This window comes from Rhipicephalus microplus, chromosome X (assembly GCF_043290135.1).
Source record: "Rhipicephalus microplus isolate Deutch F79 chromosome X, USDA_Rmic, whole genome shotgun sequence".
NCBI classification, from domain to species: Eukaryota; Metazoa; Arthropoda; class Arachnida; order Ixodida; family Ixodidae; genus Rhipicephalus; species Rhipicephalus microplus.
The window spans coordinates 127,515,477-127,540,790 of NC_134710.1; the positions used below are offsets into that span (position 1 = coordinate 127,515,477).

Below are 25,314 nucleotides of genomic sequence, written 5' to 3' on the forward strand. Positions count from 1 at the left end.
CCCTTTCGCATACGTGTGTACGTGTTCACTCATTTAACACCCCCTCCTACAACCACGTTAACCAATTTAGCCATCGACCCAAGTAAGTCGCAATTTAACACCCCATTTCACAACCACGTTAACCAATTTAGCCATCGACCCAAGTAAGTCGCACTTTAACACCCCGTTAACCAATTATATGCTCCGCATCCTCCTCAGTGTTCCCCCGAGGGAAGCTGCGGGCAATTTTTTTAGGTCAGTACAAGCTTCGTAATACTTTCGAGCAATGGGAGGCACAGCTCGCCAGCTCTGACCCAGAGGTGCAGCTTGCACTTCTGCGTCACGTCAGGCAGGCGGCGGTAGCCAGTGGAGCCCTGGACTTAGGGCCCCACCCATCAAGCTCATGACCCATGTCCCACACCCTTGCAAATAAACTTTTTCCTTCTTTCTCTAGCGCAATGATGATGATAGGCTTACCAGCGCCGTCTCTAGGTCGGATAAGTTAGTTCACAGCGCCACCACTACCCTTATTTTTGTTGCTCAGTCAAAGGTACAGTTTCCCTTCTCTAATTGGTAGTATATAGGTGTTGTGTGGCCGTGCAAGCACTGTTCTGTGGTGTGGCTATCACTTTGGAAGACGAGTTAGCGTATAGTGTTGTGAGTAAATATGGCAGTAAGAGCCCAGTTCGAGAACAACAATGAAATTGGCGTATTCGCTAAACTTTCCAACTCTTACTGCTTGGTGGCTATTGGCGGTTCGGAGAACTTCTACAGGTGAGCCCTTTCTCCTCGTCCACGTGCGCCGTCAGCCTAGTGACCACTTTAGTGTTATGTAGTATTTTTGCTTTTAAACACACTCGCCAACGATGCCGCGTGCGGTAAGTTGTCAGAGGCAGCCGGCGTTTGTGGAAGAGTAGCTTTATTTTGCAGCATTTCAGAGCGGAACGAAATGTTGCCTGCAAATATCTCAATTTTCGAATGCAAGGTCCGTGACGGGCACCGAAGTAGCAATTGATAAAGAAGAAAAAAAGTAGTAGCTCGTAACTTTGTCAAACCGTTGATTGAAGCTGCGTCAAGAATCGCATAAACACGCTCTCGTGGGTTCATACGACTTTACGTCTACAGCCAGCTCGCGTCGGAGCATGAGTCAATAAAATGCGCGTGAATGTTCATTGCAGCATCTTCGAAGGCGAGCTTGCGGATACCATACCTGTGATCCATGCGTCCATCGCGGGTTGCCGGATAATTGGACGGCTTACTGTGGGTACGTTGTTTATGGCAATGTGTGCATGTGCGCATCATTTTTCAGTGTGAACACAACATTCTTTATTGTGCACTTTCTATCTCCAATATGTTGTAGTCGTCGGAAACTTGTAGACGTTACAAGTAATATTTATGCGATATATGGTAGAGTTTCGACATGTGTTGATATACACGACTCAAGGTATCTCGGCTGTTTTTGCCCGAAAATACGGAATGGTCCGCGGTAAAGCCTGTTTCCATGTTCTAATAGGATGTATGGAGTGTCTAGCGTTACGTCTAGACGTAACGATAGAAGCTGTTAAAGTTACGTCCGGATGTAAAAATAAGAAATGTTAGTTACGTCCAGCGTGACAATACAAAACCGGCTTGTTAAACCATCCGGACCTATCGGCACTTGTGGCGTAGTAGGCTGAGGCAGCACATGCAGGACGGTGAGGTAGTTGATTCGAGCTCCTCTGCATTCTTTTTTTGCACAGTATTCATTAAAACATTGCAAAATAATGTTCTAGGGGCGCCGCTTATATATATTTTTTTCTTAAAAAAAAAAAATAGCCTTCATGGCCAAGGCAGACGTGCAAAACTGCATTGCTGCAGTGCCATACAGTTTCCTGTAGCAAAATAGTGTTAGCGACTAAAGTGCACTGAACACTGAAAAGTTAGAATATCCCAGTGACACACGAGCAAACCTCCGAGACTGCCAAATGATTATCAAACTCAAGAACCACACAACGGACGTCACTTTAGCAACTGGTAATCGTTACGGCTAGATGTAACTTTCACCTTTCGCGAAAGCTACGTCTAAACGTAACAATAGAAGCTGTTAAAGTTACGCCCAGGCGTAAAAATAAAAAAACGTTAAAGTTACGTCCAGTGTTACAACTATACAAAACGAGCTTGTTAGACCCTCCAGACCGATCGGCAGTTGTGGCGCAGTTAAAGAAAAAAAAGCAGTTATAGTGCAATAGGCTAAGGCAGCACATACATGATGGTGGGGTCGTTGGTTTGAGACAATCTGCAATCTCTTTCTTTTTTTTTTTTGCACAAGTATTCTTTAAAACATTGCAGCATTAATGTTCTAAGGGCACCACTTATATATATTTTTTTTCTTGAAGAAAATAGCCTTCATGCTGCGACAGCCGCGCAATACCGCGTTGCTATAGTGCCGTACAGTTTTGCTGTAGCAAAATGAGTGTTAGCGACGAAAGCGCACCGCAAATCCCAGTGACACACGAGCAAACCTCCGAGACTGCCAAATGATTATCAAACTCAAGTGCATATTGTGAACCACACGACGGACGTAACTTTACCAGCTGATCATCGTTATGGCTGGACATGAACAGAGGTCGAATTAGAGGGGGTGGGCATGGCTTCAGTGTCTCTCTTTCTCAAGCTAGGAAAATGCATTAAAAAGTCATTACCAGCATTCATGCATGCAGATGATCTAGTATTAATAGATGACAAGGAAGATTTGCAGGGATCGATAGCCATCTGTGGTATTGAGTGTGATGTAGATTAGATTTGAAGTTCGATGAGGAAAAATTGGTGGTCACGATTTTAATATAAGAAAGGCATAGAATGCACGAGTCTCGCTGGAAATAATGGATAAATACAAATATCTTGACAAATAGATAAGCAATGGGGCTGGGTACCTAATGGAGCATTATTTATATATATTGCTACGGTATGAGCCGGGCTGTAGTATGTGCCGGGTAGGTAGAAAAGGAAGACGACGTTGTCTGGTGTGGCCTGAGGACTCCATCTTTACCGCGACTGCCGAACTTTATCCTCCCCCTGTATTTCCGATGGAGGCGGAAATGTTGTAGGCCCGTGTACTCAGATTTGGGTGCACGTTAAAGAACCCCAGGTGGTCAAAATTTCCGGAGCCCTCCACTACGGCGTCTCTCATAATCAAATGGTGGTTTTGGGACGTTAAACCCCACAAATCAATCAATCAATCATCCTCCCCCTGTAAATAAGTCCACATATCCTTTAATTCAACCGTAACAGTTTTGTGGTGGAGGCGCTGGGTAATCAACCAAGCAACACGACGCTTCAAGCGCCTGATCTACGATAAAGCCGCCACCTTGCTGGACTTCCCCCATTACCACTGGCAGCTGAGATGTCTCACGGCGAAGAAGGAAACAGGATCCCCGCAGCTGCAGACCTTCTACCAGTCCCAGCAGCACCGCTAGTGCCAGGTTCGCGTGCGGCTGGTCCCTGGTTGCGTCAGGATCTGATAGTGCCTCGCACATTCGGTGGCAAATCTGGCGAGGACGTGGACGCCTGGCTCACACACTACAAACGGGTGAGCAAATACTACCAGTGAGACGCGGCGACCCAGCTGACCAATGTAGTATTTTTCTTAACGGACACAGCACTCGTGTGGTTCCGTAGCTAAGAGAAAGCAGGCCGAACAAACGTTACTGCAGAGAGCTCAGATCGCAGGAGAGACGTGCACAACCTATGTCGAGGCAATCTTGAAGCTCTGCAAGATTGTCAGCCCTTCTATGTCAGAGGAAGACAAAGTTGGCCGCCTGTTGAAGGGCATTGCCGAGGATGTGTATCAGTTCCTCATCAGCAAAGACAGCCTTGCTACGGTAACCGACGTCATAAACCACTGTCGCACATTCGAGACCCTGAAGATGCGACGTATCACCCCCAAGTTTGGTCGCCTACCGAATGTAACCAATGTGGCAAGTGTTGACGAATACACGCCGCTTGATCTCGCGTCGACAATACGCCAGATCGTTCGAGAAGAGCTCATTCGACACGCTCGCCCGACGCCGTACTAAGCTACACCCGCACCGCCTCCCTCTCCCCCTCCCGTGTCAATTGCGGCAGCAGGCATCGATGACTGCAACTACAGGCCACCACACCACCGAGGTCACAGCGCAATAACTACCCGCTGCCGAGGTACGAAGACCGCTTCAGTTACCCCCATCAGCCAGCCAACACCTATTCCGACACGAACGAAATTGCACCCGTACCACCACCACGTCAGCGCAATGCCTTCCAGGAGTACAATGCATACCGCCAAGCCCCTGTGTGCTACCGTTGCGGTATTGCCAGGCATATAGCTCGGTTCTGTCGTCGACAGAGAGGGCTGACATCCCGATATCATTCCCCATCAGAGTTTCCGCCAACGGGCACTGATCACAACAACGGTCATTGGCCCACCTATTCCAGGAGTACCTCACGGCGGGGAGATCACCGTGGCAGTTCTCCCGCTTCTGACCGTAGTTTGACGCCTCCATCTGGCCGACTGCATCGTTCCCCTTCGCCGGGACGACGCCTGTCATCACCGCCGCCGCCGGGAAACTAGCCAGCGTGACCGATCGAGGTGAGGTCGCACAACAGGATTTGCCTCGGATTTCTCCGCCAGTTTTAATGTCGAAGAACAAGATACGTGTGGAAATAAATGGCTTTTTGTACAAGTGCTTTGGTGGACACTGGTGCTACGATATCAGTTATGAGTCTTTCTTTTAAAAGTCGCATTGGCCGCAAAGTTATGTTTTCTTGGGGCGAATCAACTAGGTTTCGTGGTGTTGGTGGGGAAGTACTTCATCCTGTCGGAGTTTGTGCCGTCAATGTCTTATTGGCAGGAAAGGTGTTCCCAACAGAGTTTCTTGTGCTGCAACGTTGTACCCACGATGTGATTCTCGGTCTTGACTTTCTCCAAGGGTGTGGCGCTTTCGTCGATTGTGGAAGCGGTGAACGTTCCGTCAGCGGTGACATTGTTCCTGCCCTCGTCGATGAGGCGCCGCAGGCTGCGAAGGATGCTCTGATTGTTTCTGACGAGCTGACAGTGCCGCCATGGTCAATGAGGTCAGTTGCGGTGTTCGCCTCAGAATCTGCCACATCTTTTGATGCCATTGTTGAACCTGCCATCGTTCAATGTGCTAAGAAAGGCATACTTGTCCCTCGTTGTTTGGTATCTGTTGATGAAGGAGCAACCTTTCTGTGGGCACTGAACTGTTCGCCAATGCCGGTTGTGCTCCCTCGAGGAATGAAGCTTGGCGTCTTCGATGATTCCACTGAAGGTTCTGTAGCGGTTGTTAACAATGATGGAAGCGAGAAAGATAGTCTCTGGCAAGCGCAGTTGCTCTTACAAGTCGCAGATCCTAGGCATGATTAGCGCCACTGTGCAGTCACACGAGCAGCAGACGTTACGCCATCTGTTGAGGCGACATGCTTCTGTGTTTGACTTTTGCCAAGAGGAGAAGCCACTACCTTTACCATGTTCTCGCGCTCACCATAGGATTGACACCAGCACTGCCCATCCGATCTGACAAAAGCCTTACCGAGTGTCGTCATCAGAACGAAAAGTTATTGCTGACCAGGTTCAGGGAATGCTGAAGAAGGGTGTCATTGAAGAGTCGTGTAGCCCGTGGGCAGCACCGGTCATCTTGGTTAAGAAGAAAGATGGTGCCTGGCGGTTCTGCGTTGATTACAGAAGACTCAACGCCGTGACCAAAAAAGATGTATATCCGCTGCCTAGGATTGACGATGTTATTGACTGCTTACACTCGGCTTCGTACTTTTCTTCAATAGACCTACAATCAGGATATTGGCAGATACCTGTGCACCCTTCAGACAAGGAGAAGACCGCATTCGTGACGCCTAATGGACTGTACCAATTCAATGTGATGCCGTTTGGGCTTTGCAACGCCCCCGCCACTTTTGAAAGGTTTATGGACTCTGTCCTTCGTGGTCTTGAATGGGAGGGGTGCTTATGCTACCTGGATGACGTCGTCATTTTTGGGCGTACCTTTGAAGAGCACAACGTCCGTTTAAGCCTTGTTTTAGACTGTGTCGGAAAGGCTGGCTTGATTTTGAACTCTAAGAAGTGCCGGTTTGGTGAACGACAAGCTTTAGTCCTCGGTAACCTAGTTGACAAAGATGGTGTCAGGCCGGATCCCCGCAAAATCGAAGCAGTCGGCACATTCAAACCACCCCAGACACTGAAGGAACTTCACAGCTTCTTGGGCCTATGTCCTACTTTCGCCGCTTTGTGCCCCGATTCGCGGACGTAGTACACCCACTGACGAGCTTGTTGCGAAAAGACAGCCCATTCGAATGGACACCTGATTGTGATGCCGCATTTTCTGAACTGAAACTTCTACTGACATCTGAGCTTATTCTTCGTCATTTCGATCCTTCTGCTCTTACAGAAGTGCACAGTGATGCAAGTGGAATTGGCATCGGGGGTGTGCTTGTTCAGCGCCATGATAATGCAGAGCATGTTGTTGCTTATACGAGTCGATCTCTAAGCAAGGCTGAAATGAATTATACGGTGACAGAGCAAGAATGTTTAGCGGCTGTATTCGCCATTCAGAAGTTCCGATGTTACCTCTAAGGTCGTCCATTCACGATTGTGACAGACCATCATTCATTATGTTGGCTTGTTACCCTCAGAGACCCTTCTGGCCGCCTTGCTCGATGGGCTTTACGCCTTCAAGAATTTGACTTCAGCATTTCGTACAGAAGTGGACGACGTCATTCGGACGCTGATTGCCTTTCTCGCCTGCCTATGACCACGACAAAGGACAGTGCAGATACCCTCGACATCTATTTCGCTGCGGTCTCTCACACGTTTCTTGACGCCAATATCTTCAAACGAGAACAATTGAATGATTTATCTTTAGAGCCTTTGTTCATTGACGCTCGGAATCTCAAAGGCAGTGGTCGCTTTCGCATTCATGATGGACTGTTGTGCAAAACGAATTACTCGGCAACCGGCGCACGTTATTTACTGGTTGTACCTCAAAGTCTTCGATGCGACGTTCTCCGTACTATGCACGATGATCCAACGTCGGGACACCTTGGGTTCATTCGCACCCTGCATCGAGTGCAGCAGCGTTTTTACTGGCCTCGAATGCGAGATTGTACGAAACAATACACCTTGAGCTGTGAGAACTGCCAGCGTCACAAACGACCTACCAGTGCACCGCACGACATTCTAGAACCGCCTACTACCCCGCCTACTACGCCTTTCGAGCAAGTGGGCATCGACCTATTGGGCCCGTTTCCGCGATCTTCAAACAACAGCCGCTGGATAATAGTGTGCGTCGACCACCTTACCAGATACCATCTTCTACAGCTGATGGTGTCGCTGCCTTTTTGTTAGGCTCCGTTCTTCGCCATGGTCCACCTCAAGTAATCATCAGTGATCGTGGTCGCCAATTCATCGCGGACGCTGTGGAAGAATCGCTTCGCCTCTGCACTTCACAGTTCAGACATTCGACACCATACCATCCCCACACCAATGGTCTTGTAGAACGCACCAATCGAACTCTTACTAACATGCTCGCTATGTACGTCGCATCCAATCACAAAAACTGGGATGAGATATTACCATTTATTACTTAGGCGTACAATACAGCGAAGCACGAGACCACGGACTTCACGCCCTTCTACCTGCTCTACGCTCGATCGCCACGCAGCTCTCTTGATACAATCCTCCCATTTAAGCTCCATTCCAATCAGTCCGTGGCCGAAACACTGTGCCGGGCTGAAGAAGCCCGGGAATGTGCTCGCTTGCGCACTCTGGCATCACAAGATCGCTCCAAGCAATAGTACGATCAACGCCATGATGTCATTTCATTCCGAAAAGGTGAATTTGTGTGGTTGTGGACCCCCCAACGAAAACCTGGTTTATGTCAGAAGTTTTTACCTCAGTACACAGGCCCCTACGTGATTGTAGATCGCTTGACTGATTTGACGTACGTTGTGACACGCTTGACGACACCTTCTCGTTGGTCAAATCGAACGCAGTTGGTGCACGTGGCTCGCCTCAAGAAATTTCATCCCTCCAGTGACTTAAACTCGCCCAGCGGGCTTCGTCTGTGAACCGGGGATTGCTACGGTATGAGCCGGGCTGTAGTATGTGCCGGGTAGGTAGAAAAGGAAGACGACGTCTGGTGCGGCCTGAGGACTCCATCTTTACCGCGACTGCCTAACTTCATCCTCCCCCTGTAAATAAATCTACATATCCTTTAATTCAACCGTAACAATATATATATATCTATATATATAATTTTCACCCACTTTTCTTTCTTCACATTTACATTACAATTTGGTCTAATAACTTCCCATATATTCATTTGTCTGTTAGATCTCACTAATATTGTGTCAAAACACGGAAAAACGAGCCCTTAAGTATACACTTCTTTCCTTTACTCATTAACGAGGGTCTCGTACTGGCAGGCTTAGTGCCTTTAGGTTGTATACGAGGGACTATTGGTTCGCTGCCACGACCACCGTAGTGTTGTCAGTCGCAGCCATCTTGTCTGCTTTGGTCTCGGCAGCTCGAGATCTCGCAAGAGCCACGCAACGAAAGTGCTGAAATCTAGCGTGCGCATCTTCTGTGTGCGCAAACGTACACATCTCTCCTAAATTCAGGGCATGCGCACTCTTGCTCCTTCTTGCATGTTGTGTACGCTAGGTTGTTGCGCGCTCTAAACAAAATCTCTCTAGTGTAATGTGTACAGTACCCTGACTGGCACCCGCAAGGACTATTGTTAGTCGCCCCTCTTACTCTGTTGTCCGGCTGCTCTTAAAGTAGTTTTGGATGCTTATGCCGGGAATGTTTTTTTTAGAAAGACATGGACAAAGCGTCCTCAACATTTCGTTCATCTCTGTCCGCAGGTCCCCAAGTTTGAAAACGGCGTGTTCAGCATCACTAAAGCTTGAGCATATGTAGTCTCAGGCGCTCTCCCGCTGTTGGGTGCGAGTTCCTTATGATATTTTGGCGGGCGTTGCAACTGATGCAAAGTCGTTCTGAAATGACACTAGAAATAATTATATGATGCGTTTTAGTATTTACGATTCAATTTCGGCATTACCAGATGCACAGCTGCAAATTACTGTGAAAGAGTCGCAAAGTACACGCATTAATGTATATTTATTGATGTGCATGCGCAGGTAATCGACATGGCTTGCTTGTGCCGAACACTACAACTGACCAGGAACTTCAGCACCTTCGAAACTCTCTTCCTGATAGTGTAAAGATACAGCGGATAGAAGAACGCCTATCAGCACTTGGAAACGTTATAGTCTGCAATGATTACGTTGCTCTGACACACCCTGATTTAGACAAGGTTTGGTTTTCCACCAACATGGATTACAATTTTGCGTACTTTGCTATGTTTCTTATTATGCTTGTCATTTTTTATTTCTCTTTGCTTCTGGCTTATCCTTTCAATGTTGAATTGTATTTGTGGGCAGTTTTCTTGGTAATGAAGTGAAGACTATGGAGCCGAATAGACCTTTTTCAAGCACATGAGTGCCACCAAAGGGCACGCAAGTGCTCATGGGAAAAGTGTGTCCACTGCAGAAGTCGCTGCAATGAGTGCGCCAGCCTGGTGCTCTAGCTTTCAGCCTGCGCTGTGCCAGCACTTCTCTAGATCAAGTGAATGTGACAAGGTGTAACATTTTTAAACTCTAAGAAAGCCATTAGAACATCGAAAAAGAACTGAGAGGCAGTGAACACAGAGGTGAATACTAAAACTGACGTTTATTTAAAAAAAACTGCCTCTGTTTTAGCCTCGGGGTTTTCTTCCTTCTTTGACATTTTAGTTGTTTTCGTTGAGTTGAGGTATGCACCAACTTGCCCATCAAGCAACACTCTTGAAAGTATAATGCATTACTGTGTAATTCAGTCAGTAATTTCTGTATTTTAGCTTTGATCGCCCACAACGATTACTATCTGTGTAGTGTTCCCATGGGCCACTGTCGAACCAGCTGAGCAGTTACGAAACATCAGTGTTGTTTTCATTTTCGTGCCAGTATGTCGTACACTATAAATAAAAAGATGCCACACTCTTTCCCAGACTAATTCCACAAGCAGCCAATGTTATTCACTGATCTCTTTGGAGTCAATGTCCACAGACTTTTTTGACAACCACAAAGGTGCGCTCCGAGATTTAAACATTACGCGAGAGAGTACAGGCGGCATTCAGTGAAATCGGGTATATTCATAAGACAGCGTGGGTGGCACTCGCACGTAGTTTACAAATAATAAGTTTTTGTGAGTATTCGTTAACAGAAGAAATTACATTTTGCAAATGCTGGTTGTGTTTTTGCGTGTCTGCTCACATCCGACTACACTGTAAATATGTGTAGTCATACTTGTGAGCAATGAGAGACCACCTTGCAAAGCCCATGGTGACTGAACGGATTTGGCTAGCGCAGAAGTGTTCATGCTGCCAAATTCTCAAATGCAAAGCTTTCTCTGGCAATTTAGTATGCCACATTTGTATAATTATGTACATCACAACTAATCGTCGAACAAACATGAATTCGCTGTGTCGGCTTGTATTGTACATCTTGATGATGTATACGATAATATGCATGCTGCTCAGCTGCTGCTTCTGATACATATCCTCTTGGTAATGCCTACACTGTACTGTTAATCCTTCCACATGCACTGAGATACATGCTGATGCATTTGTATGCAACATTTACGACGTAAGAATAGTCGAGAAGCAGTCACATGCTCACATGGCATCAATGAGCAGCAGGCAACGGAGCAGCCAGTTTTCTCGGTGTACACACTTTTCCTATAGTACTCCTCATGCCCGTGGGGCCCTCTGGGTTTGCTTGAAAAAGGTCAATTATGTGAGTAGCTACCACTGCTGAATGAAGTCCCTTAAGTGCGTTTCATGTTTTCTAGGTGAGAAATTTGAAAAATGTTTTCTACGGGAAGCATGACTGCTTGGGTACAAAATTTGCCCTTGTCCCCTAATATTCATGCAGCGTATCGGCGACATGCAAGTTTTTTGGCATTCTTGAGTTTTTTTAGGCATTGAACTGTTCGAGGATTTGAAAGTGTGTATTTCCTGGTAAAATATGCATGTAAATTTATAAAAAATGTGTTCGGTCTGTTTATTGCTGCTATAGCAAGCTTGTGCAATTCATAGTAGTAAGTGCACAAAAAAGTATTGTTTTTTTCTTTTTTAGCAAAGGAAAAGCACTAAAATGGAGCTTATACCCGTGCCACACGGGCAGAGGAAATGACATTTATCTCCTAATGCCTTCAGATTGAAGGTCGTTCACGTGGTGTCACACGAATGAACGAATTGACATTAGTTCGAATGCCATTCATCACCTAATGCCATCGACAGAACTTATTCGACTAAGAAATGCGTACTCTCGACAGCACAGCTGATGAAGTAATTGTATAAAACGACATTTGATTCGACTGGAAGGAAACTTTTTGCGCATTTTATTTACACTAATCACTTAAACAACTGCTTAAAAACTTCTCTTCAGCTGGTAGACGCTGTAAAATAAATGCGCCAGGCGCCATTTTCTTTTTACGCTGCAGATCTGACTAGCTTAGGTTGCTACACGGTCGGTTGCAACGTCGTGAAACAAAGTAACGAACGAAATCGAACGGCAGCGTAATATGCTTATTTATACTTTTAATTAGTGTGTAAAGCTTGTAAACGCTTGTTTATTTTTTTATTGCTACTCACCCAATGCTCACGAGAAAGGTGCTGCGATCGACATCAAGTGAAATGTCAATTGCTTTGCACCTGTAGCAGCGCCGCCGAAAAAAATGTCATCCGGGAACTGAATGACTTCGCTACCGAATGTCATTTTCTGTGCCCGTGCGGCACAGAAAATGCCATGCTGCTGCTGAACGATGTATTCTGCAGCAGTAGGCATGCAGGTTATTTCCCTGGTGGCTTTTAATTATCCACTGAAAAAAATCTGAACGTCTTGTGTTACATGAGGTTTAAAATTGGCTTTATTTCTTTTTCTGGGTTTTCTTGAAACCTGAATATTTTACTCTGCAATCTTTTGGAAGTGATTTCCGAGTAATCGAAGCAACTAGAATAGTAAATTTCGTTACAATAGTGGCTTACATGAGTAATGCCCACAAGGGCAGGAGCAGATTTTGGTATGTCAGTTTCAGTGTTTTTTTATCGTTGATTTATTGAACAACTAATTAGCCACATTTCTGACAGAAATCTTTAATATTTTGTACAATCGTTATTTGTCATATAAAAAATATTCCTATTCTTGTGAAGCAGTTTTCTAGTGTCTAGCTATGAGTCTAAATTGAGGTTTTTAGGAGTAGTTCTTGCTCTAGTGTTCCTGGAAACAATGCTAAATAATTTAATTTTGATAAACTTCACATATAAAAATAAAGGCATATTTGAAGTCAGTGAGGAAAACTGAAGAAGTATGTGCAGTTTCATTTAATATGATAAAGAATCTTGATATCTTTTAAAAACTCGCTTCCCACATAAAATAGCATAGCATTGCTTTTCTTGTAGGTATTCTGTTTGCAGCCCACTGCCGTGCCTTTGAGCAGGGTCACGTGAGGGCTGGCTAAGAAAGGTGCAGAGATGCACATTTTGTTACCTATACTTCTTTTGTAGCTTCCGCACCATTGCACACTGTGCATAATAAAACACAGTTTATGTAAACAGGATGTGATAATCTTTTTTTTTGCGTAATTTATGACTGGAATTAGAGCTGTTAGCTGCATTAGGATTAGCTTCTTGTTTATGCTATTGCTCAAGATATCATTTGAAGTGGCTGTCTATTTGTGATATTTATTTTTCAGGAAACAGAAGAAATTATAGCTGATGTACTTAAGGTTGAGGTGTTCCGGCAAACAATAGCTGGGAATGTTCTTGTTGGCAGTTACTGCGCCCTGAGCAATCAAGGTGGCCTGGTAAGAGCACACTTAATATTCAGAATATGTTGTGAAACAGTGTTTGTTTGTTGTTTTGGATCTATACTCTTCAAGCTTAGTACATTTTCATGGTTTTTTCTATTTGTACTTTTTGTCTCATCATGCATACAGGAACATGCGTGCAGTTGCCATGCTGACTCAGTGGCTTTGGTATTGCATTGTGCTGCACAAGGCCATAAGCTTGATTTGCAAACTGCTGGCACTGAATTTCATTGTGGCAAAATGCAAAACAACTGATTTGCTGTGCTTCGAGTGCACTTTCAAAATTCTGCAGGATTAAAATGAAGCTAGAGGTGTTTGCTAAGTGTCCCTGATAACCTAATGCGCAGTTTAAGGCCACTATCTACATTGACTAGTTTAATCCTTTATTAACCATGCCTTTTGCTTTTGCGTGCAGTATATGACGTGCCGATATGCTCTACTCTGCAGTGTATTTCGTATAACTGGAAACGACCACAAGGTGATTGATTGATTGATCTGTGGGATTTAACCTCCAAAAACCACTATATGATTATGAGAGACGCCGAAGTGGAGGGCTCAGGAAATTTCGACCACCTGGGGTTCTTAACCAGCACTCAAATCTGAGCACACGGGCCTACAACATTTCCGCCTCTGCCCCGCCACGGTGGTCTAGTGGCTAAGGTACTCGGCTGCTGACCCGCAGGTCGCGGGATCAAATCCCGGCTGTGGCGGCTGCATTTCCGATGGAGGCGGAAATGTTGTAGGCCCGTGTACTCAGATTTGGGTGCATGTTAAAAGAACCCCAGGTGGTCAAAATTTCCGGAGCCCTCCACTACGGCGTCTCTCATAATCATATGGTGGTTTTGGGACATTAAACCCCACAAATCAATCAACATTTCCGCCTACATCGGAAATACAGCCGCCGCTGCCGGGATTTGATCCCGCGACCTGCGGGTCAGCAGCCGAGTACCTTAGCCACTAGACCACCACGGCGGGGCAATATACCATCTATTCTAACAGGTGTTATGTAGTAGCACGGCTGCTGGATAAAAAAACAAGGTGCGGCCTGTTGCGTGCTGCTGAAGTGGCAGGATGGACCTGGTTCATTTCGCGCCCGCTCTGGCGCCACCGCTCCTTCCAGGAGAAACACTTTCACATGCATTTTTACGCAAGACAACACTGGGCCGTAAATAATGCGTTTCGTAGCTGCACATCACAGGTTCGGTTCTGAATCGTTGTTAGGAGCACCTATTGCGCCACATATGTGAAGAGCTTGGTCTAGGAGGGCCAATCATTCGTAGAGTATATGCCTAAATACTCTCCATGAATGCTGCCCGTTTGACTCACCTGAAGTGAAAAGGGTCACCGATTCCGTCCATGGGGAGGCAATTGCCGAGCAGATTCCAAGAACTCGGGTATTGGCCCGCCGAAACTCATCACGAAAGCACGTGTATTTTAAATGTAGGTTCTTTTAGTGCATTAAAAAGCCGGTTGTGGTCTAAATAGAGTTAAAAAACCAAGAGTTTACAACAGTCACAAAATATGTGTTCTCAGTAAAGGCATCACATAAACTTGCAAACTCAGCAGGTACCGATTACAACTCACAAAATCACTTGGAAGGTATTTAAAACAAGGGTAACAGACCTACACTCCAAAAAGTTTTCTGGGGGAACTGCGCAGTTACCCCCGAAAAAGAATTTTCGCTCCTCCTAAAGACTGAATGCGCGCAAAAGATTGCACATGAGACGGCAAGCAGAGGCACTTTCCTCCTTATGGAGCAAAGCGCCCGTTTTTTGGAGTAACTGCAGGAATGTTCGCGCCATGTGCAAACGAGCCATCGATGCCTACACAAGCCTGTTTCATTTAAGACGGTGCCGTAGCTTGGTGTGGTGTAGTGTTAGTGTACGCACATGCCGACTGAGTGGTCGTGAGTTCGAATCCCGTGCGTTTGCTGCAAATTTTCCAAAATTTATCTCTGAATTTGATGCTTTCACATCGATTGTACATCTAATTAAGTGCCAGCGCACACTTCAAAAGGCTGGTTAAGCCAACCAAAACCCGATTTTTCTTGTGCTAACTGTTGCTCCTTTGAGGAGTAACCGTTAGAGCGTAGTTACTCTTTTGCAGTTACTCCCAAAATGGTGCAATGGGTGTGGCAAGTTAGTTACTCCTCTAAAAGTGCAACCTCGATACCCCTTTTCCTCCTTTTCTTTCCTTCCTTTTCCTTCTAGAGCGTACTGTGCTGCAAATGCAATCTCGTGCATTATAAACTGCGCAAGAACACTTGACGGCCCCGAATATTGTGTACTGTACAATTAGTGCGTGTACTCTACAATTATTCGAATTTGTCTTGAATATTTCTCTTCAAGGAAACACTGAAACGAACACCAGTGCTGGTTGTCGTCCCGGCGACACTCTTCACCAAAGTATTCCAGCAACGTCATAACTCGATTGTTCTACATCAACTGACTGCACTACACTACTCGCTCACACCACTCAAACATCACAACTTCTTAGCCGAGTTCACCACCAGTCCTACCTTTCGACACTTTTAGTTGGGATCTTTCCCGATTTCGTGCTTTTTGGTGCTTGTTTTCTTGTTTTGTTGCGCGCGCCTGTGAAGAGAATGCTTGGCACGGTGATTTGATGCTGTCATCTGAAGGCGGCAGCGCGCGTCTGATTCAGGGCTCGTGTGTGATGAAGATAAGTGCTCTGTTACGTATAATACTCATTATGATATACTTCTCGACACTAGATCGCAGGGGAATACGTTGTACTTTAAAGCAGCGTCTTTTTTTTTTTTTGCGTTCGAGCTACTCAGCGGCACAGAGCAGCTTCGCGGCATCACATCACTACAAAACCGTCTGCCACACACGGGCTCACTAAAGAATCGTACTCAGGAAACATGAGGCAAGCTCCGCAGATTCTCTTAAAATTCTTGATGTCGTGCTCACTTGTTTTGGAAACTAGGTCGTATTATTCAGTGCTCTTTGTCATTAATACTTTCTTTAAAAGCCCCTACTTGAAATTCAAGGGAACATTTTTAGCATCGCAGAAAAAAAATGTGCCAACACAGCATGTGTTTTCTCTTTGGTGTTCCTTAATGCCACTCGGCTACTCTGTATGGCTATGATTCCTTTGTAAATGCTTACATTTCCAGATTATTGCATGTTAATCTGAATCTTTCTTGTGGGTTAAAAATTTTTTATTTTCACTTATTTGTAGTGCTTTTGCTGTTTACCAAAGGATTTAGAAGGTCCATGAACTTGTACAGTTGCAACTGCTGCATCGTTATAAAAATAATTGTGACAGTTTTAGACCTGAAGATTGAAATACACAAGAGCTGAAACCCGATCAATAGTGCAAAACTAGGTAACTGAACTTAAGGGGAGATGCGGGTCTAAAAACAAGAGTTTTCTTCAAAATTACCGATTTTTTTTATTTTCGCCTGTTTTGATAAGATTAGTACCTCTACTGTTATGAAAAACAAAACAAAACAAACATGTCTAGACTTAACTGGAAATACTAAAATTGCGTCTAGAGAGCACAAGATGCCTGTTAAAATGTCCAAAGTGTGTAGTCTTCGAGTACCTCTCCACCAATAATGCGCCGCTGCTTGCCATTGTCGATCACATGAGGCAAAGAGTCGAGCCTCACTCTTCAAATAACGACAGTTTCTCTTGCTAATGCGGTGCAAGAAATAATAAAAAGAAGCATGATTTTGCGCGTTTTTCGGGTGCCACGACTGGCTTATTACGTGGTAGGGATCAGGGATCGCCATTGGCCGCTGAGCGCCTGTAGCACATACAGGCGCGCAGTGACCAATGTGGGGTCCATGCACGCGGCGGCCAATGTGGGGTCCATGTCTTGTCGAGCAGCGCAGCTGAACAATGCTTTTCTCGTGTATTTATCTCTGTTATGAATGAAAAAAACCATTGCTCGTGCGTGAAAGCCATTATGGCACCGCGCTCTGTATGAATAGGCTACGAGCAGCTGGTCCGATTTGCGGCAGTCGTTGGCTTACAAAAGCCAATGCATCAAAAGTCATTCACACACATCAGCCAGAAAGTTTGTGATGTGGCAATACATGATGTCGGTGCCAATCTTGCGAGGTCAAAGGAGCTCACAGTGAGGAAGCTTAGCGGGGACGACATTGCTATTATGTATCACGGTATGTGGCACAGACCTGGCCGCAAAATGGCATCGGCACTATTGTGTCCCTCGACACTGGACTTGGTTTAGATTTCGCAGTCCTGTCGAACTTTTTCCTAGCTTGCAGTAGGCACAAAGCTCTGCCGAATTGAGCGGTAGAAGTTTGACAAGCATTTCATGGCCCTGTCTGTGAGCGAAATGTCTGTAAGGAGTCTGCTCGAAAAAGTCGAGAAAGACAAACTCGTGGTGCTGGCATATTTTAGTGGCAGTGGCCACTACAAGAAGGATTCTTTTTGATGTGCAAAATTCATCGTATTTATAGACATCTTTCATAAATAAAAACACAATTTTAACTTTAAAACACTTTTTTTTCTCAAAACACAAATTATGCCTCTTTTTTTTTTTTTTTTTTCAAAGTGCCCCTTCTTTTTCAGGCACTTCTAGTGCTTGGATCTGCATAAAATTTTGCCCAAATTTTTTCCAAAGTATAATAAATACAATTATCTAGTTTAAATTGCGATATTTGATTTTATAGTAAAAAACATTATGTAAACCTTTACTAGGGTAGGTGAAATATGGACTTTTTACGTCTATTATTTTTAATGCCTATTACATATTTTGTATATGCTTCCTAATTAGTTATTTGTATTCTACACTTTATTTGAAACATTATGAACTATGAATGGTAAAAAATTACGGAAGTTTAGGGATGAAAAGAGGAGGGGCAAAAGGGTTAGGGTTTTCAATTTGTCGTTTCGCAGAGCTAAAAGTAAGCAACTTGTAAGAAAACTAATTATATATTTGAAATTAGCATAAAAAGTTTCATAAACAGCTCAAGTTTCATTGCTCTAGGATAAATATAAAAAAAAAGTGTCTTTGAGTAGCATCTCCCCTTAAATATGGTAAGGGATAGTGGTACACCACCTCATAACGATGCTGCTTCCTCAGCCGATATTGTCAGTCCCTGAGGAAAGGAAAAACAGGTTCTGAAATGTTAAGAGAATCTCCTGCCTGTCAACTCTCGATTTGCCTTGAAGACTCCCAAATTCTGAACAATCACTTGGTTGTATGGGCATACCCATAAGTCTTGAAGAACAGTCGTAACCCTACTGCGAAAGATGATTATAACAAAGAACAGCAGTGCTAAAATTTTCTGGCCTTGCTTTATTGTGGGAACGCTTTTTAGGTTGATTTTGCCCCAGTGTACTGGTAGCTTGCAGGAAAGCATTTGAAGTTTTGGAAAAGGCTACTAGCTGTCATTAGACACAACACATTCTGTTTCTTAATTACACATATGTACATCATTATCATCATCCTGACTACGCCCACTGCAAGGCAAAGGCCTCTCCCGTGATCTGCCAATCAACCCAGTGTTGTGCTTTCTGTTCCCACGTTATACCTGCAAACTATTTAATCTCATTGGCCCACCTAACTTTCTGTCTCCCCTTGAAGTGTTTGCCTTCTCTGGGAATCCAGTAAGGTTACCCTTGAAGGTGCCCTGCAACACATTTTGAGCATGGGCAGAAACTGCTGCCAATCGGTAGTAGAGGCTCCCGACAACGCGCAAGCCAATTATTATAGTGCAGCATGCGGCCTGGAATTCACAATAAATTATCAGTCGGCTAGAAATTGGTTTCTCTTTTCTCGACAGATCACAGAAGACGCTGAAAAATTGCTTGTAAAAAGCCATCTATCAGCCGATAGCCGATTTGAACATGGCGCACTTAGTCGTTACAGAGATCAACGCAAGAGGCTGTCACTTGTCCATGTGTGCGATCGCACTGAAAAAGCCATGTATTCAGAAAAAAAAAGAAAGAAGTGCTCAAGGTCACAAGGCGCGCGTGACGTTTTTTGTTTGCCCCTCCCACCCCTCTTTGCTTAGCTTCCAGCGCTTTCGTCTGGATAAGAGAAGAGAGAATGCGATTACAGCGTGTGACAAATCTTTGTAACTCCGCTCGTACTGGACGGATTCTTAAAATTTTTGCGGCATTGAATTTGTGAAGCAATAAGCTTTTCATTCCATGGTTACTTGAAAAAGTGTTTCAGGGCCCCTTTAATGACCAGCGGTTATCCTGCTTACGTGCTACGTGCCCAGCCCATGTTCATTTCTTCTTGATTTAAACTATAATATCCTTAACCCCGGTTTGTTCCCTGATCCACTCTGCTCTCTTCTTGTCTCTTAAGGTTACACCTATCATTTTTCTTTCCATCGCTCACTGCATCGTCCTCAATTTAAGCTGAATCCTCTTTGTAAGCCTCCATGTTTCTGCTCTGTGGGCCCATCCTTATTCTTCTAGTAATTTCACTCTCATGGTTCGGCTCTGCGGTTACTACCTGTCCTAAGTAGAGATATTTTTTTTGCAACTTCCAGCGTCTCTCCACCTATCTCAAAGTGCTGTTTTCTGCCGAGACTGTTGCACATTACTTTAGTTTTGTGCAATATTCAGTTTCAGACCTACTTTTCTGCTTTCTGTGTTCAGTTCTGTAATCATAAGTTGTAATTGGTCCACTAAGTTACTCATCAAGGTAATGTCATCAGCGAATCGCAGGTTACTGAGGTACTTTTCATTAATTCTTTTCCCTAACTCTTCCCAATCTAGGGTCCTGAAAACCTTCTGTAAACACGCGGTGAATAGGACTGGAGAGATCGTCTCTCCCTGCCTTACACCATTTTTTATTGGGATTCTGTCACTTTCTTTATGGAGAACTGTGGTGGCTATAGATCCACTAGATTTCTTCCAGTATGTTTATGTAGGGTTCTTCGATGCCCTGATTCTGGAGTGTCTGCATTACTACTGATGTCTCGACTGAGTCAAACGCTTACTCGTAATTTATGAAAGCTATGTATAGGGGCTGGTTGTATTCCGTGCATTTCTCTATTACCTGATTGATAGTATGAATATGGTCTATTGTAAAGTAGCCTCTACGAAATTCTGCTTGGTCCTATGGTTCATTGAACTCTAATGTCGTCTTAAAGGGGTCGCGAAACTTTCTCCAAACATTTTTAACTACACCAGTCTTCAGAATCCAGCCAGTCCAGTCAATACTATACATTGACTCATTTGGTCGTCTGTGATCAATGAACACATAAAAAAGCGCAACTTCAGTTTCCCAGCTCATGTTCCCGTCAATTGTACAGCTAACGTCAATTTAAGACAGCCAATGAAGTCTCTATGTGTTTGACAAAACATAGCAACGCAGCGATGTTTTTGAGCTTTAGTTGACTGTGGTTCGTAGCATCATACTGTTTGGCGCTGTCACCACCATTCGACCTTCCCGAACTACAGCGTCTGCTTTAGCAGATTCGGCTTTTGGGCTTAGAGCCGTATGCCGATGCACCCATGCGAGTTCGAGATTGGCCATCGTCAAAGCAAGGCAGCGGCGGCAGCGACAACGGCGAAGAAGCCTGCGCCCTTGAAGCAGTTGTATCGAGACTGCGTGGCAGAACCTTCGCTTGCGGAAGTCCTGACCATGAGCCTCCACTCTGTGTGCCCATACCATCTGGGGCCATCGCAGTTGATAGCTCGAAACACTGCTCTGCCCTGTGGCTCGCTCGGCAGCTTGTGAGAGCGAACGTTGTATGCACTTGGATAAGTTGCTCGGCCGGCACTGTCTTTGACACACACGGTTGACGTAGTGAGGTGAGGACTAAGCGTTGGACACATGGTGGGATTCAGAATCCGATCCGGCGTGCGACACCGCACGCGGCGTACGCGGCTCGCGACACATGGGGCGAACAAGCCATTAGCACTCAGGCTCCGCCCACTGACAGCACCTGAGCTTACACACTCGGAAGACATTGTATCCTCATTATCAAGTACAAAATAAACATCACACAGTCATGGTTCGTTGTCTAATAACATTGCCTACAAAGCTAGGCCTTCGCGAGTGACAAACATCACCACAGCCCACATTCATTCTCGACTCCGAGCGTAGACCTAGCAAGGCCAGCGTTCTCGGTAGCGCCGCTCTCTTTCAAACAAGAGCTCATTGGCGAGCACTTTTTTTTTGCCAACACAATAAAAACTTGTACACTTATATGATGCTTTACCCGTGCAACTAGTTTTGTTGACGGCCTCGATGTGGGAACGTAAGGTGGGAACGAAGCCGGCCGGTTCGACGAGACGGCTGGTGCCACTGTTTATCTGCTAAATGGCCTTCCATCACGGCTCGATATCTCGTTGGTGGTTCGGAAACTGATGTTGCCTTGCAGAAATAGCACACCTCAAGCATCACTTTATTCAATCACGAGTTATTTTTCATAAGAAACAGTTTATCCAATGTTTTCCATGCCGCTCCCAATGACGATATTCACAAATACCAGGGCGATCGAGGCTGTCAGAGCGGCGATGAAAAAACTCTCTACGGGTGCCCCCACCAGTGCGATTGTTGGTTGTCGCACGGCTGCATTTAGCAAGTTGGATGCTCACTCGGCAGATCACTCATTGTAATTGCACAGCATACAACTCAAAGTGCAAAAACTGCTGTTATTTTTTTCTTCTAGGTTTCTGTAAATTATTACTTCGGAGCAAAATAAATCTAACGCTGTGTTTGTAACTTAATGTGACGTTTCACTGACGTCACATTTTAGTTTCTATAGCAGCCGATGGTTGGTCACGCATGGTCGCTAGCGATCCTAAAAAAAACTGCAATTTCAAACAGGCATGATTAATTACAGAATGGATATTATGCCAAAATATTTAGGAATTGGTATGTCTGATTCTCATTAAATCAGGGAAAATTGTTACTGGGAAGTTCTATTTTCGTTTCATGACCCCTTTAATTCCATTAGCTATTATTTTTGTAAATAGTTTGTTGAGAACTGACAGTAAGCTGATTGGCCTGTAATTTTTCAAGTGGTTGACATCTCATATTTATGGATGAAGATGATATTGGCGTTCTTCTAAGATTTTGGTACCCTTCCCATCAAGAGACACTTCGTTTAAAAGGTGGTCAATTTTTCTAACGCAATTTCTCCGCCATCTTTCAGGAGATCCGTTATTACCTTATCCTCACCTACAGCTTTAACTCTTTGCATTCCTTCTAGGGTTTTTGTTACTTCCCCTGTCGTTACTGGTGAGATGTCGAATTCCTCTGAACTATTACACCTTCTCACTATATCATCCTGGTTGTTTTAGCTTCTGTACAGCTCTGTATATAGAACTCCTCCGCCACCTTGACTATGCCCTCCATATTGGTTATGACAATGCCTTCCTTGTTCCTCAATGCATACATTCAAATTTTGCCTATGCACGAGTCTGCCTTCGCAGCGTTTGGGCTTCTGCCACTTTTTACAGCCTGCTCAATTCTTTCTATGTTATACCACCTGATGTCGCCTACCTCACGCCTATTTATCAGCTTCGAAAGCTCCACTAGCTCTATCTTGTCTTTGATACTAGTAAGATTATCGTTCATTGTGTAAACGTCGCTTATCTGGTTTAGTGCATTGAATCTATTCTGAAGCAAGACTCTGAATTCCTGTACTTTCCCTCTTACCGCCAGTTCATTAATTGGCTTCTTGCCTATCGGTTTTTGTCCGATTTTTTAAAATCTAGGTGAATAAGAGCTCTTACCATTCTATGGTCACTGCATCAAATCTTGCCAACTACTTCTACATCCTGTACGATGCTTGGGTGTGCATACAGAACAAAGTCTATTTCATTTTTAGTTTCGCCGTTAGGGCTTCGCCACGTCCACTTACGATTAGCCTGTTTTTTGAAGCAGATATTCAAGATCGCGCAAGTTATTATGTTCTGCGAACTCTATTAATAACGCCGACGCTATACTCCCACTGTATGGTTTCCGGCCTGTTTCTTGCGTACTTTGGCATGAAAGTCCCTCATCAGAATAGTATCCTGTCTTTACTTTAATAATGGCTGAATCTACGTCTTCATAGAAGCGTTCTACCAAATGATCATCATGGCTCGACGTAGGCCTGTACCACATGCACCGTATTATTACAAGTACTAATATGATTTCTATAGTCTTAAAAGTTTACTGGTAATAATTCAAAGCCCTATATGAGGTTGTTGCAGCCTTAAAAAAATAACTATCAAATTTTTTTTTCCCTGCATCACCCCTCGCTCTCGCTTTATGATTCTCCTGAATTTTGAAGTCGCCATGTTGGTAGAGTGCTATCTTAGACTACGGATGGTTCTGATTCTGCATCAAGAATTCTCCGCCCAACTAGACAGATATCTCATTGAAGAACACATTTACTTCTAAAAAAATGTGCCTTTCTTGGTCATTTCATGTCGGAGTATTACTTTACAGAAGGTATAACAAATAGCAAGCAGTGGCTGTTTTAGCTACGTGAATCCCACAGAGCTTCTCATAAATGTTTGGATTTTTTAATTAACACATTTAAGAAGCAGGATATTTGTCAAGAGCATATAAACGACATTTCAAAGTAGCATAAAAAATTTGATTTCAAACTACAAATATGAAAACTTCATCTTCCATGAAGGTGCATCCACGGACATCCATTGAAGACCAAGGAGAGCTTTCTTCCCTTCTGCAGGTCCCTCTTGTTGTAAGTAGCAATTCTGTCACATTCAGTGTATTTGTGTTGCCACCAGTGTTACATCTACATCTCTAGTGCTGGCATGCAAATGGAAGTTCATGTAGTTTGAGCAAGTATGCACTGTACACGGGAATAAACAGGACTTTTTTTTAATTACCAAAGCGAAAGTGTCTTGGACTTGTTTTTGTCGTCCTTTAATTAAGCATTTAAAAAAAAACTGTTTGGTAACACTGCTAGAACTATACACTCGCAGACAACCTAAAGACTCCACTAAAGTGAACCTGCCGTTCACCTAAAAGCCCTACCAACGGGAGTCTGCTCTCCCCTAGTATTACCATATGAACTCTCGTATTGATCTCGCCTCTTTTTTTTTTTTTCTTTCTCGGAGAAGTTGACGCCAATTGGGCTGAGGGCTCATTATGAGAGAGAAAAGGTCATGTGAATTATAACAGCCAAAATATCACATTACAATATTAAGGAACTTGCTGTCCAATGGCTTCTTATTTTCAAATCAGTGGCAGGAATGCGGTGCCTTTATACCTATTCGAGGACTTTGCTCTCAACAAGAAGAAACTGTTCTTGGCTGGGGCTGTGAAATGGCTGTGAAATGTGTGACAAACATTTTTTGTGGCCCGAAGCTCTTGTTTTTTTTTTGCAACGAACACGCACGGATCGACACTGAAATGTCTTCCAGCTGCTCAGTTCCCATGCTCAGGCGCATGCTCGACCAACATTAAGTTTAAAACGGACTGTATAGCTAGCGTACTGCAGGGGTGAGACAACTGCACATATTGCACATTTTTTATACGCTTGTTTTCTTGCGCCAAGCTGCTCCAAATGCATAAAAATTCCAACTGCGCCGAACTGCTCTGAAACAAGCAAGAATTTTGATGCAACCTCAGCTTGCGTGGGGAAAAAAGGCTTAGTTGACTACATGATTTTCCGTACAGCGCCAGGAATACGAAGAAAACAAGACGCTCCCTAGTGTGTTCTTTACTTGACACCTTTCTGGTGACGCAGGCTTTCACGGTCCTGCGGACTGTTGCAAATATGTGTGACCCCCGAAAAATGTTCTGCCGCCAATATCACTTCACGAAAACCGCCAAGTTAGCCACCCAAACTGAGTGGCATGAAGAGTGGGATTTTTCGACTCTCAGGTTCTTTGTTGTGCATAACACGTTCCTCCAGTCATTGCAGTTTTCATGTGGACACTGCTGCGTGCGGTCGCCTATGCGCGCGTGTTCCGCACATTGGTGTCTGCAGGCAGCGAGAGACCCACATAGTAGCAGCACTAAATACTCGTCCATAGTGCACGGTATGGAACTTGCATAATTTGCAAACACGTGGTGTTCAAACCAGTTTAAACGGACACCTCGACGCTTTGTTCGTTACTAATGAGGCCTCGCCGATCAAGTGGCACAGTTTTCATAAACGGTAATTTGCGATACTGCTCCGTTTTGTAATCGAAACTCGCAACGAGCATTCCAAGAGGCATCACTGCGTGCCGGCTCTGGGCTACGCGAGCTTTAGGCTTACCTTTACGTTAGACTGGTGTTTTGGTTGGTGGGCGTTCCGCAGTGTGACTGGCATACTTTTTTTTGTTTTCAATGAATCTGGCCTCTATTCGTTCGATGGTTCGTTTGCGTGGAGTGGACAGCGGGGTGGTATGGGAGGAAAATCGCAAGTTGATGGCAATAGGTATTAAAGAAAATAGAGCAGGCTAACG

At 44.5% G+C, this 25,314-nt stretch overlaps 1 protein-coding gene across 1 annotated transcript in view; it reads left to right on the plus strand.

Moving 5' to 3' along the window:
• Positions 1 to 541: 541 nt before the first annotated feature.
• eIF6 (eukaryotic translation initiation factor 6) overlaps positions 542 to 25,314 on the plus strand; it is a 34,007-nt gene continuing 9,234 nt past the window's right edge. Inside the window, exons 1-5 of the mRNA XM_037427684.2 lie at positions 542 to 753; positions 1,158 to 1,243; positions 9,166 to 9,341; positions 12,821 to 12,931; positions 23,532 to 23,597. Coding sequence (XP_037283581.1) covers positions 647 to 753; positions 1,158 to 1,243; positions 9,166 to 9,341; positions 12,821 to 12,931; positions 23,532 to 23,597 — 546 coding nt within the window. The 5' untranslated portion in view covers positions 542 to 646. The remainder of the gene's footprint in view (positions 754 to 1,157; positions 1,244 to 9,165; positions 9,342 to 12,820; positions 12,932 to 23,531; positions 23,598 to 25,314) is intronic.